The sequence below is a fragment of the Ascaphus truei genome, chromosome 1 (genome assembly GCF_040206685.1).
Source record: "Ascaphus truei isolate aAscTru1 chromosome 1, aAscTru1.hap1, whole genome shotgun sequence".
NCBI classification, from domain to species: Eukaryota; Metazoa; Chordata; class Amphibia; order Anura; family Ascaphidae; genus Ascaphus; species Ascaphus truei.
This window is the reverse complement of record NC_134483.1, coordinates 512,241,788-512,261,121: the sequence shown is the minus strand read 5'-3', so window position 1 is coordinate 512,261,121 and position 19,334 is coordinate 512,241,788. Positions and strand designations below refer to the sequence as shown.

The 19,334-nt window shown below is 45.5% G+C and overlaps 1 protein-coding gene across 1 annotated transcript in view; it reads left to right on the top strand.

Moving 5' to 3' along the window:
- The window catches only part of CFAP99 (cilia and flagella associated protein 99), a 122,220-nt gene that overhangs the window by 80,032 nt on the left and 22,854 nt on the right, over window positions 1-19,334 (top strand). Inside the window, exons 8-12 of the mRNA XM_075566304.1 lie at window positions 5,150-5,218; window positions 10,140-10,223; window positions 10,814-10,902; window positions 14,543-14,747; window positions 16,878-17,019. Coding sequence (XP_075422419.1) covers window positions 5,150-5,218; window positions 10,140-10,223; window positions 10,814-10,902; window positions 14,543-14,747; window positions 16,878-17,019 — 589 coding nt within the window. The remainder of the gene's footprint in view (window positions 1-5,149; window positions 5,219-10,139; window positions 10,224-10,813; window positions 10,903-14,542; window positions 14,748-16,877; window positions 17,020-19,334) is intronic.

The window sequence follows — 19,334 nt, the reverse complement described above, 5'->3', positions numbered from 1 at the left end:
CCTGCACCCCACATCTGTCTATCCCCCCCTGCATCCCACATCTGTCTCTCCCCCCCCTGCACCTCACATTATTCCCTCCCCCCTGAACCGCACATCATTGTCCGTCCCCCCATGCATGACCCCCTGGTCCTCGCTAGCAGCGGTTTCAGATGTCCCTCTCCTCGAAATGTAAGGTAAGGGATTCAGGGAGGAGAGGGACTTCGTGGTGTGGTGTGGCCGGCCCCGTCCTCCATCTGCGGCCGTAGTGCAGCATGGAGCGATCGGTGGCCGGGCAGGAGCGAGAGAGGGCCGGGACTCCAGTTGGTCTCCTGCGTGGCGCCGCCTCCCGCCCCCCACACCGCTGGCTGCAAGCGGGAAAGCCAGGGGGAGAGTGTGCTCGGTAGGATAACATACAAATAAGGACAAACAAGCTGAAATATACAGAACGTGATGAGGACCATGATCCTGAGAGCGTACACTCTAGAGGGAATAAGGGGTAATGTTGAAACAAAAGATAAAGCGGCTGCTCGTTGTGGGATGTAGTATGCCTCAGGGTGGAGTATGGTCCAGCGGTACAGCAGATCTCATTTAAATTTGGGGTGGGCATGTTAGGTTTGTTTTATAGTACCACTTACAATATACAGATGTAGCAGGACTTACTCTCACCTATTCCGCTGAGGAACAATCAAAAGTGCCCTGCGCTGGGGACAGTGTCTGCCGCGATCGCACGAAGGGGGGTCCACGCATCCAGATCGGACTCCCGGTAGCGTTAAACTGTCCAGGCGATCGCGGGTGGCAGTGGCAACGCACATAGTAAGTCTTTTTACATCTGTAAACGGAGTCACTGATGGCATACCATATACAAGTGACAAACATAACAGCCCATATGTACGAAGCAGACTTCTGCCATAAGGAACCTTCCAGGGCTGCAAGGCACCTTACAGCCTTTTATGTCAATGGGCTGCAGGGGGACTTCCAGCATTGAAACAGGTCATATGACAGGACAGCTTAGTAAGTATTGGCCAATGTATCATGCAGTATTTCTCAGTAGAAATTACAAAGATTAATCTGCATGTATTAGTGCGCAAACTATTGGTGCTGCGCCCCCCCTACCTTTTTTTCCGGTGTCAAATGACGCCTCGGGGTCATGTGACGTTACCTTGCCATGGCGACGCGCCACCACACTTCTCAATCCCAGTAAGTTGAGAGTTGCAGAGGCCTCGCGCGATCCCCCGGCATTAAATTAAATGCCCTGGGGAAGAGCGCGGGGCCTCTGCAACTGCCCGCCCCCCCCCCCCCCCACAGGAAACATGGGGGCGCGCCGCCCCAGTTTGTGCACCCCTGGAATGTACAGTATACATCTTTCAAGGAATCAACACATATGTAATCATGATGATGAATGACATTTGAAAGGATGGGTTTATTGTAAAGACCTTTAAGCCATTACAGTAGTTTGCCAATAGAACTGTGGCCACTTACTTAGTTAATAATAAAAACAGAAGAAAGCCGGGACAGTGAATCTGCATATGCAGCATGATTTTGTCTTGCGGATAAGCATTTGCAATATTTACAAAGGTCAGCATACGAAAGGCTGCTTGCCTAAATTAATCCAGACCTGTGTCTCTGGTGGAGAGAACGACAGGTCCCACAGTGCAGCAGCAGATGCAGCAGCTGACATTATGAGCGAAAACCATGAAAGCCGTCATCACAGCTCATAAACCAGGGAAAGGCTTGGTCTTTGAAATTGGTTCTCTAATGTTAACAATACATCAGCGGCTCTCCCGTTTAATGGTTTTAACGCTTCTGCAGAAGAGCTACCTTTTTAAAATAAAAAAATAGTTCTCTACAACAGAAATACCTTGTACACAGGCTATATTGAAAGCAAGAGTTTTACGCTAAACGTCACTTCATTACACATGGTTAATATCTGGATTGCATGTTGATTTGGTAGGTTTAAGCGACAAAGCGGCTACTTCTACAACATACTTTCAACCTTTGAACACCATGGGCCTATGTACTAAGAATTTAATTACCATTTTGTTTTGCTTAACAATTTCAGTGCAAAAAAAGCAATATAAACCTTAAAAATGTGTCCTAGGTATGAAGACGTCTTCCATATGATGCATAATTTGTTGTTTGAAATTATTTTACACACATCGCTCTTGTTGAATACCTAATTGATACAATTTAAATCATAACAGAGTTATGCACAGGGCTCGACAAAGTCTAAAAACCCCCCAAAAAAACCACTTGCCCAAAACAAAAAGTAACCCGCCCCCCCACAAAAAACTCTCACCCCCCCTCTCAGTGCGGCGTCTCTTGCCATTTTCCTGCTTCTCGCATGCAACTTGGGAGTGTCTCCCCTGCAGCGTCCTGTTGTCATGGCAACGTGATGTCAAATGCCATTTTCACAGGAGCTGCAGGGGAGACACAAGTTGCAGGAGAATGCGGGGAAATGCCGCACCCGACGCAGGTAAGACTCGCCAGCGGGCAAAATGCACTCGCCTCAGGCGAGTGGGCGAGTGCATTTGTCGAGCCCTGGTTATGTATATATTTTATTTATAACTAGTACTAGTAAATATCAGTCGTTAGTGCAACATTATTTATAATAGCCATATTGGGAAGATTTTCTTTTTAAATTGTAACCTATATAATACAACACTCGTTCCGCATCATTACATTTTTGGGTTGATACATAGCAACTTCATTGTGTGCTAACTACGGTATTAAGAGTCTTTTTTAGGGCTTTTTTGGCGGACAATTGTGATGCACCTTTACTAAATTTTGCGGCGAGCATAACGTTTACATCGATACGCCAAGCGCAGTCCATTTCTGTGCTCCAAAACAAATGAAAACATATTTTTTTACACAACTGGCACAGATTTCTAATCTTGAGGTTACATACTTGCATAGTAGATGAGGTTGAAAAAAGACATATGTCCATAGTACCTAAGCACACACAGGCACAATTAAATTCCATTTTATTCACAATCTTATACATACATTAAGAGGACATGCATTGACTAAAGAGAAACATATGTTTTGAACGCAGACAAGATAGGGCAGGAAGATTCTGTTTGTTTGTTTTTGTTTTTTTTACTCAAGAGGAAAGTTTAGAGGATTTATATAATTTATAATATCAAGTATTTCTTCAGAGTAAAAGTAGAACGAAGACAAGGGTGTCATAGTGGTGGTGTGTTTAGGGGAAATATGAGAAAATACCCCATTTCTGAATGTGTAATAAATGCATGGGAGGTAAATACTGTACAATGAAATAATAAATAAATGCAGGGGGTGGGCACAAGGGAATAGTAAGGAGTTCAAAACTACAGAATAAAAGTATTTAGGTTTCAAAAGCTCTGCAACACTATAATTTCATCTACTTAGAACTAATACTGGTCCAATAAAAGGTATCACAACATCACATCCTCAATATTAAAAATAGGTTTTTGTATCGTAGTGATGCTAAAATCTGAGATCTAAACGAAAATAATAACGTGGTCAAAACAGAGATCCCATTAGTCTCAGACTGGGGATAAAAAAAAAGTTGAATTTATTAGAAGTGGAATGAAACTAAAGCAACTTGTGGATAAAACCTACTGTGGGGGGACAAAAGGAGAACTAGACGTTATCAAATAAAATAAGGTATACAAAATAAAACTGGACTTAATAGGTTTAAAAAGCGCATTCAATCATATGATGAATCTAGTGATCTTAATACCACTGATGGAGAGCACTTCAATTATGGATTATCTTCTGTAATTCTACAGAATGATTTGCAGTCAAGGTCTTCTGGTGGTAGCAAGTTGTTTCCCCGCTAAATGCTCAGTTTGCAACCCATTGATACATATCCTCTGATAGCAGAAGTGGCTATCCCTTCAGCACTGGTGGCTCAGTCAATGAAGTCAGCACCACGAAAAACCGCTACTAACCCCTCTGTGGGTTTGTAATTTCCGCTTTTGGCTGGAAACGGATTTAATTTTTAATCCAATATTTCATCAATGACTGAGCCACTGATTGAGCCACCTGTGTTGAACCAGGGATATCCTTAAAACCTGACCTGTTGGTGACCCTTGAGGATTGAAGTTGGCCATCCCTGCTTTATAGCTTGGCTTGGTTTTTCTGCACAAGTTATATGTAAAAGTAAAGGCGTGGCAGACATTTTGCTGTAACGTTCTGAGATTCCCTCATATAACAAATAGGTCAGTGTACTTTATGTTTATGGATGTTTTCATCCATCAGTGTGTATATCAAAACCTCTTGAGCTTCTGTGTCATCATATATGTGTAGCACCTTTAACCCCACCCTATGGGAGATTGGGTCGCTACCTGTATGTTTCCTAGTGCTGTGCATACTTGTGAGGCAACAGGAGGGCTCTGAGTTGCTCCGCGATGGTGTGGGGAGAATCAGGACAGGCTTTAGGGTGCTTATTCTCTGTTGGCAGCGCCTACAGTCAGTGAGGATCCTGGGTCTGCAGGATGGATCCATGTTGACACTTCTCTTTATTCCAAGGCAGTGAATCACACACTTTGATGGTTCAATGGATGCTTATTGCATATTCCAGAACTCACAGCAGTCCACATTCCCTGGAAGGTTACCTTAAGGCTTGACTCCCATCTAGGTTCCCTTCTCATGCTCCTCCTATAGCCCCATATTGGATACAGGGTAGTTGTTGTCCACTCCACAGGGGGAGGAAAGAGACACACTGATTTCTGGGAGAGTGCCAGTATATACCCTGGGGGGTTGGGCTTGTAACCCTGCCCCATAATAAGGCAGGTCTGATACTGACAGGCGTCACATAAACCTCATGTGACGCAGTCAGTATACTCCCCCAGGCTGACAGCCTCAGGTTGTTGCTAGGTCCACGCTTGAATGCAGTAAGTGTATCCAAAGCTGCAATAGCACACTAGGCCTTCATGAGGAATTAATCCCTCCAGTTCCTGTCCCTAGCAGAACTTTTACTGTTAGAGGCCAAAGGAAAAGGTTGCGGCCGGAGGCTATGCTACATATGCCTCAGGCATATAAAAGAAATTCCAATATTTTCTATGTGCGTATGGGTAACTTTGCTGCAGCATTCTTGACTAGAAGAGCAATATATATCAAATCAGATCATGGACAAAAATAAATATTTCTGCCCATCGACTTTAACAATACAATGCTCTCATTCTAGGAGTTACTGATTGAGGCAAATGTGGTACAGTTCAAATGTGCCAATGCAGAGAAGTCTGAAAAAACAAAGGTAAGTAAAGCAGTAAATGTGTAAAAGATACCAATATACGAATTCACAGAAACAATACTGATGTTTTTATAGCCAGAGAAAGTTAAAGCTGGACTGATTTTTTGCTCCCTTTCCCACATCTTGTAGGAAATTGTAGTCCTCTTACTGCGCAGTGAATCTTGCTCTCTGGCTAGGGTGACCAGATTTACAAAGTAAAAACCGGGACACATTAAAAAAAATATTTATAAAACAAATGACATTATCAACTGCGCTTTATGTCTCCTTTGTGTCTCTCCGCCCCTCACACACACACAGTCTATTCTCTCCCCCCCATCCCTACATTCTCATCTCCGTTTCTCCCCATCCTCGTTCCCCCTCCATCCCCGTTCCCTCTCCCACCCCTCAATTCTCGTTCCACCCTTCCCATTCTGTGTCTCTCTCTCTCCCCCATTCTCTCTGTCTCTCTCCCCCCCCATTCTCTCTGTGTCTCTCTCCCCCATTCTCTCTGTGTCTCTCTCCCCCATTCTCTGTGTGTCTCTCTCCCCCATTCTCCGTGTGTCTCTCTCCCCCATTCTCTGTGTCTCTCTCTCCCCCATTGTCTGTTTGTCTCTCTCTCCCCCATTCTCTGTGTGTGTGTGTCTCTCCCCTCCATTCCCTCTCTCTCTCTGCCCATTCTCTGTGTGTGTGTGTCTCTCTCTACCATTCTCTGTGTGACTCTCTCTCTCCGCATGCGGTTTGTCTCTCTCACTCTCCATGCTGTGTGTCTCTCTCCGTGCTGTGTGTGTGTCTCTCTCTCTTCCCCCCCCCCATGCTGTGTGTCTCTCTCTCCGCTCATGCTGTGTGTGTGTCTCTCTCTCCCCCCATGCTGTGTGTGTATCTCACTCCCCATGTTGTGTGTGTCTCTCTCACTCCCCATGCTGTGTGTCTCTCTCCCCATGCTGTGTGTCTCTCTCTCTCTCTCTCTCTCCCCATGCTGTGTGTCTCTCTCTCCCCATGCTGTGTGTGTCTCTCTCTCCCCATGCTGTGTGTGTCTCTCTCTCCCCATGCTGTGTGTGTCTCTCTCTCCCCATGCTGTGTGTCTCTCTCTCCCCATGCTGTGTGTCTCTTTCCGCATGCGGTGTGTCTCTCTCACTCTCCATGCTGTGTGTCTATCTCCATGCTGTGTGTGTCTCTCTCTTCCCCCCCCCATGCTGTGTGTCTCTCTCTCCCCTCATGATGTCTGTGTGTGTCTCTCTCTCCCCCCATGCTGTGTGTGTATCTCACTCCCCATGCTGTGTGTCTCTCTCTCCCCATGCTGTGTGTGTGTCTCTCCCCATGCTGTGTGTGTGTCTCTCCCCATACTGTGTGTGTCTCTCTCTATCCCCATGCTGTGTGTGTGTCTCTCTCTCTCTCTCTTTCCCCCCCCCTTGCTGTGTGTGTCTCTCTCTCCCCTCATGCTGTGTGTGTGTGTCTCTCCCCCCATGCTGTGTGTATCTCACTCCCCATGCTGTGTGTGTGTGTCTCTCCCCATGCTGTGTGTGTCTCCCTATGCTGTGTGTGTGTGTCTCTCCCCATGCTGTGTGTGTGTGTCTCTCCCCATGCTGTGTGTGTGTCTCTCCCCATGCTGTGTGTGTGTCTCTCCCCATGCTGTGTGTGTCTCTTCCCATGCTGCGTGTGTGTCTCTCCCCATACTGTGTGTGTCTCTCTCTCCACATGCTGTGTGTGTCTCTCTCCCCATGCTGTGTGTGTCTCTCTCCCCATGCTGTGTGTGTGTCTCTCCCCATGCTGTGTGTCTCTCTCTCTCCCCCCATGCTGCGTGTCTCTCTCTTTCTCCCCATGCTGTGTGTCTCTCTCTCCCCATGCTGTGTGTCTCTCTCTCCGCATGCGGTGTGTCTCTCTTTCTGCATGCGGTGTGTCTCTCTCATTCTCCATACTGTGTGTGTCTCTCTCTCTCCCCATGCTGTGTGTGTCTCTCTCTCCCCATGCTGTGTGTCTCTCTCCCCATGCTGTGTGTGTCTCTCTCTCCCCATGCTGTGTGTCTCTCTCCCACCATGCTCTGTGTCTCTCTCTATCTCCCCATGCTGTGTCTCTCTCCCCATGCTGTGTGTGTCTCTCCCCATGCTGTGTGTGTCTCTCCCCATGCTGTGTGTGTCTCTCCCCATGCTGTGTGTGTCTCTCCCCATGCTGTGTGTGTCTCTCCCCATGCTGTGTGTGTCTCTCCCCATGCTGTGTGTTTCTCTCCCCATGCTGTGTGTCTCACCCCATGCGGTGTGTGTCTCACCCCATTCTGTGTGTCTCTCTTCCCATGCTGTGTGTCTCTCTCTCTCCCCATGCTGTGTGTGTCTCTCCCCATGCTGTGTGTGTCTCTCCCCATGCTGTGTGTGTCTCTCCCCATGCTGTGTGTGTCTCTCCCCATGCTGTGTGTTTCTCTCCCCATGCTGTGTGTCTCACCCCATGCTGTGTGTGTCTCACCCCATTCTGTGTGTCTCTCTTCCCATGCTGTGTGTCTCTCTCTCTCCCCATGCTGTGTGTCTCTCTCTCCCCATGCTGTGTGTGTCTCTCTCTCTCCCCATGCTGTGTGTCTCTCTCCCCATGCTGTGTGTGTCTCTCTCTCCCCATGCTGTGTGTGTCTCTCTCTCCCCATGCTGTGTGTGTCTCTTCCTCCCCATGCTGTGTGTGTCTCTCTCCCCATGCTGTGTGTGTGTGTGTCTCCCCATTCTGTGTTTCTGTTTCCCTATAGTGAGTGAGTGTGTGTGTGTCCCTATCTGTCACTGTGGAAAGTGGGAGGGGAGGGAGGGGAAAGCCATCTTGAGCCCTGGCAGCAGACACCAGAAGTTCTCATTGCTGGAGCCCCGCTGACACTAACCCCGTCCCCACCCTCTGCAGCTAACCCAGCCCTCACCTTCTGCAGCTAACCATGCCCCCACCCTATGCAGCTCAGACCTACCCCCACCCTCTGCAGTCAGACCCAGCTCTGCTCGTCCCTGCATTCTTGCTCTCTGCTGCCCCCCCTGCTCTGATGGTCAAAACCGGGACAGACACAAAAAAAACGGGACATTTTACAGAATGTCGGGCAGCCGGGACAGGCATTAAAAAAACGGGACTGTCCCGGCTAAACCTGAACATCTGGTCACCCTATCTCTGGCTACTGCTATATTCTGAATCTCAGCAGCCATTAATCTGTTCGACTCATACAGCACTGCTCTGCCCTTAGCAGCTTCCTCTAGCACAGGTGCGGGCAACTCCAGTCCTCAGGAGTCACAAACAGGTCAGGTGTTAAGGATATCCCTGCTTCAGTACAGGTGGCTCAGTCCACATGTGCTGAAGCAGGGACTGACTGAGCTGCCTGTGCTGAAGCAGGGATATTCTTAAAACCTGGAACTGAAGAGAAAGAACCTGGTATCTAGAGAGCACTAAAGTATCCATGTGTAAGATTGTCACATCTTGAGTGCTCTCTAGATACCAGGTTCTTTCTCGTCAGTTCCTATATTACCATTTCCTGGGACGAGCATTGTATCCACCACTACTATAGCTGAGCAGGGGTAATTTTCCTTCCCCATCCACTACCCTTTTCCCTGTCCCTTGGGTTACTAACCTTAAAACGTGACCTGTTGGTGGCCCTTGAGGACTGGAGTTGCCCACCCCTGCTCCAGCAGCTGAACGGAACTCATTTTAATACAAAGTAGACGAGTTATGGAGTATATTTTCTTCTAGCTCCTTTTACAGAATGCATTTCTACAGAATACCTTTTTTAAGATATATATTCCCCAAAAAGTGGGTTTTTGCAGATGCGCAATTTTGTGCTGAGCATCATTGTGCTTCTATTGAAAGTTCTCACACATCAGATTGCACACTCTAGTAGCTTTGTGGGCCCTGAAGAAATGTAGATTTGTTGTAGGTTGTGACTCCCTTTGAGAGGAGAACATTAGGGTTTTTCAGAGATACAATTATAGTGTACCAATGTTTCTTCTTTCTAGCTCTGTACACGATCATTTCACCTATCGAGAACCCCAATGTAGGTTCCCTCAAAGGTATCATCACCTACAACGCATCTATGTGCCAGACTCTGATGATTTATGAACCGTACACAACTTTGTTTAATCGATTTTAATCACCTGCATCTGGAAACCCAATAGTTCCCAAACCCCTTCTCATTTGTTCCCCTAAATCTAAATCCATGTCTTAGAGCTGCACAGAGACACCAGAAGTGTTTCATGCGCGTACACAATTAACCAAATCAAACATTGTTTTCTAAACCTTATACAATGATACTAAGGGGGTAATTCTATATTATCAGAAGCGGCCGTTAGGGCAATTTTCGGACAATAGAGAATTACTCCATAAGTATTGATACATCTAAAGCATTCTTTTGCCCCAGACTTGCCATGTTTGCCCAAATCTATAACCCCCCATTGTTTTTAATGTAATTTGTGAAACATTGACAAAGAAAATAGAGGTTATCAGAAGCCTGCCAGGAATATGCAGTGCCACAAATATGCTGTCAGGATTTCACACCTGTGGTATCTGCTTGAACCCTTTTGAAGTCCCTTTTTTAATAGAACGGCACTTGTGTTAATTGAACGACTAATATTAATGTTATACATTATTACAAGTTATAAGAAGTCACCACAAAATATTTTTGTGGATTATAGCGATTCGCTCTTATTTAAACTGTTGAGTGTCTTAATATATTTACAAGTATTTAAAAAAAACAAAAAAACACTGTATTCCCATTAATTTTACGTTGGGGAAATGGCACTACAGTCCAAACGACAAACAACACTCTTTTTCTTTGTCATACTTTGTGTAGCTGAAACCCTGTTTCTGTTTCCTCCTTGGGGCCGCTGCATCTTTACCTCACACTTTTAGGGTTCATCACTTTTTTCAAACTCTCTCTCAACACACAAGTCAGTAACCTGGATAAAATATATCAAAATATGCCTATATTTGTGATTTCTTGCAGCATGTTTTGTTTGAAATCATAAAAGAGGAAAATAATAAGCTGGCTTTTAATGGAACTAAAACTCATCCAGCGGCTGTAAACAAGGTAAGATATTATTGTTCATTTACGGATTAATATCTTTTGTGCTTTGGTGTGGGGAAGGCAAAGGTAATAATACATGGGGGCTTTGGGATACATGTAGACCGCACAAGTTGCAGATCAAACGGCATTGTTGATTTTAAATATTTTACCGTTTTAAACGAAATAACTTTTGAAAATGTTCTGTTAGGGGGCCCAATGTGACGTTTATCACTCTTTTTGGAGTGTATTGCATTGGACCCTTGTTCAGTAAGAACCAAGCAGCCGATCAGTGTGTTCTTCTGCCTCTTGAGACTATACAGAATGAGGGCCCGAAGACAAAAGTAAAAGAAAATTGGCCTAACATTATGCACTGTAATGTGTGTGAGAGAGCATTGAGGATACTAGAGCTCCATATTGTTTGCTTAACCATGTCCAAAGTGACATGTCCCACCATAACCCTATTTGGTTTCCGAACAGAATGGGAAATAAATGTTATATTGCATTATTTTAACTGTAAGTATTATATGTAAGTAAATTTCGTGGGAGGTCTTCATAGACAAAGTTGTACACAGTAATACTGTACCAATCTCACGTACAGTATACATTCTTGTTAGATTGACAACCTACCCGTCAGATTAAATGCCACAGCCATTTTAAGAGAGGGCGCCCTCTACCAGCGCAAAGTGGAAGAAGAACTTTGTAGGTATGTAAAATGTAAAATATAGTAGTCTTTATATTACTTGCCACATGTCCACATTTTGTCATTTGTATTATTTCCCAATATTTTTTATGCAAAAAAAGGTGAAAAACAAGAGATGCGTTTATCCTGAGGGAGATTCTCTGTGTAACCAAAATAACAGACCTTACAACACACTGGTAATATGTTCTTAGGACCAGAACATTGCAGCTACGATTCAATAGATTTGAAAGCATGAGCATACAGATGCAGAAGCCGTTATTTTAAGGAATCACGGCGCCGTTTTCGTATCCGCTGCTGTACTCCACGTGGCATGAATGCGACCAATCGCCCGAGGCACACGTGTTTATCGCGGTTGCTTTGTTTGAATTTTATGGATTGTGTGCAATTATATGCAATGAAATACAAAACAGAGAACCAGGCGCTTACCGTAGGCTTTAGAATCAGAAATTAATTTAAAATAAATTAAAAATAAAATCAAAAAATTACAATGAGATGAATATTGTTACCAACAAATACGGTCTCTCTAGGTCAGGGGTGGGCAACCTATTTTTCAATGTAGCCACAGGTGTGGCGAATTAGAAGTGAAAATAGCCACACCATGTAAGAATTTAGGTATTATGTTGCGCATGCGAAAATTTAAAACACACATTGTTTGAACAAGTTTATTGAAAACATGAACATTTTGACTACTCAGTAACAACTGCGTCAGACGCAAATGAGGAAAACACACACAGCCACAAACACACAGCCAGGCACACACACAGTTGGTAGGGTGGTATGTTATTTATATATTCTCAGTCCCCGCCCCCCCTCATCTCATTCCCTCCAAAATCCATGATCAGTGGCACAGCCAGGACGTGACTGGGTACAAAACAAAGATACAAGCAGCCATTGCCAGCTGCCCGCACGCAGTCACAAACACACGCCCAGCCAGCCACACACACACAACCAGCCAGCCACACACACGCCCAGCCACACACACACACACACACACACACACACACACAGCCACACACACACACCCAGCCAGCCACACACACACACCCAGCCAGCCAGCCACACACAAACACAGCCAGCCACACACAAACACAGCCAGCCACACACAAACACAGCCAGCCACACACAAACACAGCCAGCCACACACAAACACAGCCAGCCACACACAAACACAGCCAGCCACACACAAACACAGCCAGCCACACACAAACACAGTCAGCCACACACAAACACAGTCAGCCACACACAAACACAGTCAGCCACACACAAACACAGTCAGCCACACACAAACACAGTCAGCCACACACAAACACAGTCAGCCACACAAAAACACAGCCAGCCACACACACACACACACACGCAGCCAGCCAGCCACACACACACACACACACGCAGCCAGCCAGCCACACACACAGCCAGCCAGTCACACACACACACAGCCAGTCACACACACACAGCCAGTCACACACACACAGCCAGTCACACACACACAGCCAGTCACACACACACACACACACAGCCAGTCACACACACACACACACACACACACACACACACACACACACACACACACACACACACACACACACACACACACACACACACACACACACACACACACACACACACACACACAGCCAGTCACACACACACACACACACACACACACACACACACACACACACACACACACACACACACACACACACACACACCCAGTCACACACACACACACACACACACACACACACACACACAGCCAGTCACACACACACACACACACACACACACACACACACACACACACACACACACACACACACACACACACACACACACACACACACACACACACACACACACACACACACACACACACCCAGCCAGTCACACACACATACACATACCCAGCCAGTCACACACACCCAGCCAGTCACACCACATACACACACCCAGCCAGTCACACACACACATACACACACCCAGCCAGTCACACACACACATACACACACCCAGCCAGTCACACACACACATACACACACCCAGCCAGTCACACACACATACACACACCCAGCCAGTCACACACATACACACACCCAGCCAGACACACACACACACACACACACACACACAGCCATGGTGAGTCAAGCAGGTTATATGTTCATTCATTAGAAAGAAAAATAATACACCTAAATGCAAAAATACAAATCAGTGCACTGTTACAGAACAGTTTAAAATGCACACCTTTGCTGTAAACTTGAAGCAGGGCAACCAGCTATTAGTGAAGCAGGAGGAGGACAGCCAGAGAGGAGTCAGGAATCAGAGGAGCGTGGCGCCGCAGTGGAGGATCAAGTATATCAGTGCAGACCAGGAACACTTCCGGGTTGGGGGTACATGGAGTGCTCAGGCGCACGCTCACTACATGCTCCACCACAGGTGTCTTCTGACTGCTGCTCGGCCCCTGCTTCATTCACAAACTGCGGCGTGCTCGCGCATGCCGGGGGAGTGCTCGCGCATGCCGGGGGAGTGCTCGCGCATGCCGGGGGAGTGCTCGCGCATGCCGGGGGAGTGCTCGCGCATGACGGGGGAGTGCTCGCGCATGCCGGGGGAGTGCTCGCGCATGCCGAGGGAATGCTCGCGCATGCCGGGGGAGTGCTCGCGCATGCCGGGGGAGTGCTCGCGCATGCCGAGGGAGTGCTCGTGCTTACCAGAGGAGGGGGGACTCGCTCTTGGGAAAAAACTTAAAGTTACTCAATTCGCCACAGTTTGACTGCTAATTCGCCACAAGTGGCGAATGGCGACAGGGTTGCCCACCCTGGCTCTAGGTAATGAGAGGTAACCTTTAAACCCTTCTGCTTCAACCCCAAAGAGGGACCATCCAGGACCCTTGGTGAAATGTGTTTCTCATATGCAATGAAATGAATGAATTGTAATGTGTACAGTACTGTGCCACTCTGTCAATTTCAGGTGTTTAAAAGCCAGAACACTAAAATGCCATTTTATACACTCGCCTGCACTCTAGTCTTAAGGCGGTACGGTTGGAAGTAATCCCGCGCCATGACATGGGTATTCCGAGGTATACACCGCGTGATTTGTTAAAATAACGGCCGCTGCATCTGTATGCCCTGATGTTTCTTTTTGTCTGTGATATGCATCTTTCCTGTGTCTTGACATTCCTGTAAATTGTAAATATTTTGGGTAGGCCTTTCTTGTGGCCTACACGTGTAACTAAACATCCCCTCTTTTGAATTAAGAAATATGAAAGGATTAATATTGTATTGCAAACTTAAACCAGAATGTTGAATATACTTAAGCAGAAAAAATTGGTAAATTATATGTGTGTTTCAGGCTTTTAAGCATTAACGGGCTTTATTTAAGAAGCCCTGAAACAGCCAATCAGACCGCGATTGTCTGAAAGCTCTAATTCAAAACAATGGGAGTTTTTAGGCCGATCACGATGCGCTCTCCCGTTACGGGGCATATTGAATAAGCGCCGACGTGTAAGAAAGTTGGAAATCAATAGGCATGTGAATTGATATGTTTTTGCTTTTGCTTTTAGAGCCCACCTTGTGTGCTCGGTCTCCCTTTCAACAGTAATACCAAAAAGTGCTTCATTTCAGTTTGCTGTCCCGTGACTGTTTTCTAGAATTGAGAAACTAGTTGACGGAGCACGGGATCCAACCGATTTTCTGCAATGGCAAAGGCAGATGCGAGAAAAAGACCTGGAGCAACAGCTAGCGGAGATAGAGTGCAGGCGCCTGGATGGGAAACTGAGCCGCGAGGAAGCCATCCTGGCCCGCCAGAATCTTATCCACGAGAACAAGAGGAAGGCTGATGTAAAGAAAGAAGAGGTGAAATGCTGGGGAATTATACCTATTTGTGCGGGCTTTAAATCAATTCTTCTGTATTAAAACAAGATGTAACACACAAAGTCGCTGTTGGGGAGACGACTAATTAATCAGGAGTCTAAGAGGAATAATGCATGGCTTTTCAGGCAGGAGAAATTCAATTATCTGTGTGCAGCTCGTTTATACTTGTGTAGCATTAATCCGGGGAAATGCTATTCTAATTTCAAAGACAAATAGCTTAATTTCAAGTGTGACAAAAAAATATATATATATAAATAATTATGAATAGTCACCTAGTGATCGTAAAATTTAGAAGAAGCGTGCATTTTGCATTTTTCAATTCATTAGGGTTTTTACTATAGCAATAAAATAACAGACGTCTGGTAATGCTCTTCGGAGAAAGCTGCAGCTGCCATAAATGTGTTTCTTAAAATAGGCACCTGTGAGCTTGTGTAACAAGGCAAAAGTGGTGTCCATTCTGTACCAGATGTATCAAAGAAAACGTTTTCCTTCTCTGGGGCAGATTTCTTGCCCTGAAATTGCACCACTTGCATTGATGCGTATGCCCCTTGATTGTTGTTGGTAATGGAATTCACAAGGTATCATTAATTACAGAATGAAAACGGCTAGCGTGTGAAATCAGCTTTTCAATTGGATGTCCGATATTACTCTGCAAAACAGCAGCATTTAGCTTAATAATCGCCCTAGTAACAGGTTTTTGTCTTAAGAGTCAAGGTATGGCATGGTGTAGTGGTGAAGGTGTTGGTATTGAATAAGCAGTCTTCCCTAAGACTTCATGGTATTTTGGCCCTGTTCAATATAACAAAAAGTGGGGTAACATAAGGCCGCGATTATAGTTGCGGCGGGCGACCGCGTGATGTCACACGTGCGAAACATGCACTAGGCAATTGAGAGGCGTGGCTGTGACGTCATGTGAGCGGTTCGCCCTCATTGGCTGAACTGCTCACGTCGCGCTGCAAAAACAAATCCAATTGTATTTTGAAAAACCGCGCTTGGTCGCGTGCTCTATGGCCTGCCTCATAGAGGTATGGCCTTTTGTTCGCAGCGCGCGCAGGCACTATAATCGCGGCCTAAACTGTGCTTTACTTGAGATATAGATAAGTAGGTGATTGTAACGCCTGTATGCCCGCAGACCTGGCCAGTCGCCAGTACTGAGGTGGGTAAGGGTATAACACGCACCCACAGCAGTGAGGGAGTGCCCGGAGTGTGGTAGTAGCGTTGCCGGGCCTGGTGAGTAAGGGTTAACGTAATACTTGCTGAGTCCGGGGTGCCAGAGGTCGGAGGGTAATGTCCAAGTGCCAGAGTTCAGGGGTTGGAGAGAGCAGCGTAGTGATGTCCGAAAGCCAGGGTTCAAGGGCAGGAGAAAGCAGCATAGTCAAGTCCAGAGCAGAGTTCAAGTTCAAGCCAAAGGAATCCAAACGGGCAGGGACAGGAACCAGGGCTGAAACAGACAAGGGAGCTGGGCAAAGACACTGCACACACAGGAGCTACAGGAAAGCTATGCAGAGCAAGGACTGAGGGGACAGAGTGGGATTATATGGGAAGGAGGGCCAATAGGGATGAAGGGAGGAGCATAGGTTTGAGTGGGTACTTGCAGGGATAGGTCAGTGAGAGCAGGGGAGGAAACTGGGAGGTAATCAAGAGTTATAGCCTGCAACCGACAGGGGGCGGAGCCAGAGCGTGGGGGCGGCAAGTAAGTAGAGCGGGTGCGCGCGCCTTCTGTAACCCTGTTATGCACGTGCACCAGAGCGTGGGGGAAGACCAGCGGAGGAGGAGCACGGGACAGGAGACAGAGGGGAAGGAGGAACGGAGGAACAAGGCACTGTGGAACCTGGGGTGACGGGGACACGCTGGGAACCGCGAGTCCCCCGATCCGTTACAGTGATGCAGCAAACCTACCACAATGTAATGCATGTACAAACCATACTACAGGAAACCATATTTAATTGCAGTGATTACAAAATGTAATCTGTCACTGCTATAGGATCCAAAAATAGACTGCCGTCCTTTCCAGCACTAAAGGGTCATATAAAAACAAATATTGGTTGTTGAGGAACTGCTTGCTTTGCTTGTGTTAGATTCTCATTTGTATTTATTTTTACTTATTTTTAGACTGCAAACCTCATGCGCCAATATGCGGAGAAGCGTCTTCAAGAAGAGCATGACATGAGAGACCTTGTAGAGCAGGTGGCCCAAGGACACAAAAATACCAAGCAAGCACGACTGAAACTCCAGAAATATAAGCAACAAATAGGTACTCTGCTTACAATGCCAGCAAAGAATTTAGGGCCATGTTTGTACATTCTTACGTGTGTGTGGTTAAAAAGTAACCAGTCCTCCTCCAGTTTTAATCCCCGTAGGGCACTAAAAATTAGCACCGACTCCCCAAAGTCTGTTACACTACACCCCAATTACGCTTCCACCACCAGGATTAATTTAAGGGTTTACACCTCAGGAGGCCTTGGTCCCCCTTATACTAGAAAAATATGTAAATACAACAAAAACCCAATTTAGCAAAACGTGTCCGAAAATGCATTCAATCCTTAAAAATTTCATCGGTTCAATTAGATAGTACTTGAGATGAATATGAACTTGCACTCAAGCTGTCATATATCATTTAGATAGAGGGGCTAAGATCCTGCATCCATACCGATGGATGAATACAACTATAAAAAAAACTAATAGATCAGCACAAAAAAATATAAATAAGAAAATGATGAACTCACATTTTCCTTTTGTTCTCACCAATTTTCTTCTTTAATATATCAAAAATCGGCAACAATACAAAATAATATATCAGAACACCCAATGTAAGGTAAGTCAGCAGACACCCACTGTTACATATGCAAACCCGAGCAACGTTTCATGGCCTCCTGGTCCCTTTGTCAGGCTTGTTATAGAAAAGAAGAATGACAAAAACATACAACATATGCAGATGTTTGTTTACAAAATCAAAAGAAATAAAACATAAAACCGAATACGTTACTACTAGGTCCTTCAAGAGATTGTGGCGATAGGACATATGAAAATCCACTTGTTATAAACACACCTCAGGGTGAAATCCGACTATAGATTAACAATCTCTCTTTTTAAATCCAAAAGTTTTCCTCTGTGACAAAAAGCAGATATAAGGGCCCACCATTTGTAGGTGTGTCTTATCTCCCTTATCACTCTCCCTCGTGACAGGTTAATGGCTGGATTCTCTAAAACGGGAAGTATTGTAATTTAATCTGAGGGTATAAAATACCCCATAATTTACTCACTGTAACCATCAGAATAATAAGGCAAAGAAGTAGGAGAAGCTCCACCACAGTGCATTTAGGCTCCATACATGCAGATGACAATAACTATAACTGTTTTGATGAATGCCTGTGTCATTTGTATGTGAATATAAAACTTCCAAATGTCCGTGAATACAGAGCAATGTCTTCTGAGTGAGTATACACAGTAAGTAGATAAGTAGGTCAGTTTTTAGCAGTGCTTGCTACAGTATGAATACTGGAGGATTGAGCAGGACAGGGAAAGTTTGCGCTGGGACAGTGAGGATACTGAGGAATTCTCTTTGACAAAGCAACGGAGCAGGTGCAAAACGCGTAGGAGTGTTTCTCTTCCCCTGTTTATGTGCCATTAAAGTTTTTCGCAAGTAGCACTGGCAGTCCAGATCTGTTTTTTTCGTGCTGTGCACCGCCAAATTTCTCTCCCTTATCAGAATAATAATACCTGCATCCTTGCAATCGGATGAATCTGACACCCCTTTGTGATTGTCCCGCTTTTAACCTTGCAAGGGAAACAAATTATTGGACATTTGCATAACAGAGATCTTCTGACATTTAATATAGTTACACACGAGTACGTCTGCCTGTTACAGATTTATACTGCATATTATTATGGTTTGTATCAGATATGAATGATCTTACATAATGTGACTCTGTAATGATAGTAAATGGCAGTGCCCTTTTTGTCACCCTTGGGTCTGCTGGCCAGAAATGGTCTCAGGACTTTACGACGTCCTTTGAAGTTTACCCCTCAGCAGAGAGAATAATATCTGTAAACTTAATGTAAGCATAGCTTAGTCTTAATTGTTTTATTGACTTAAGTCACAGACCCATGACATTTCCTCTTACCCACACAAGAAACAAAAAAAATTGATAATTTAATAAAGAATAGCCAGCAACCAACCTCACTGATGAGACCCAAAAGGTCGAAATAGCTGTCTGTGAGTCTATGCACTTCTGTAACCCAGGCTGTGCTGGAAAGCGGTGTAATGCAGCAGGCATAAGCTTAAAGGTTCCCATGTTAAAAACGATAAGAAGTACAGGCATACCCCGCAATAACGTACGCAATGGGAACGGAGCATGTATGTAAAGCAAAAATGTACTTAAAGTGAAGCACTACCTTTTTTCCACTTATCGATGCAAGTACTGTACTGTAATCGTCATATACGTGCAGAACTGATGTAAATAACGCATTTGTAACAGGTTCTATAGTCTCCCTGCTTGTGCACAGCTTTGGTACAGGTAGGGAGCCGGTATTGCTGTTCAGGACGTGCTGACAGGCGCATGCGTGAGC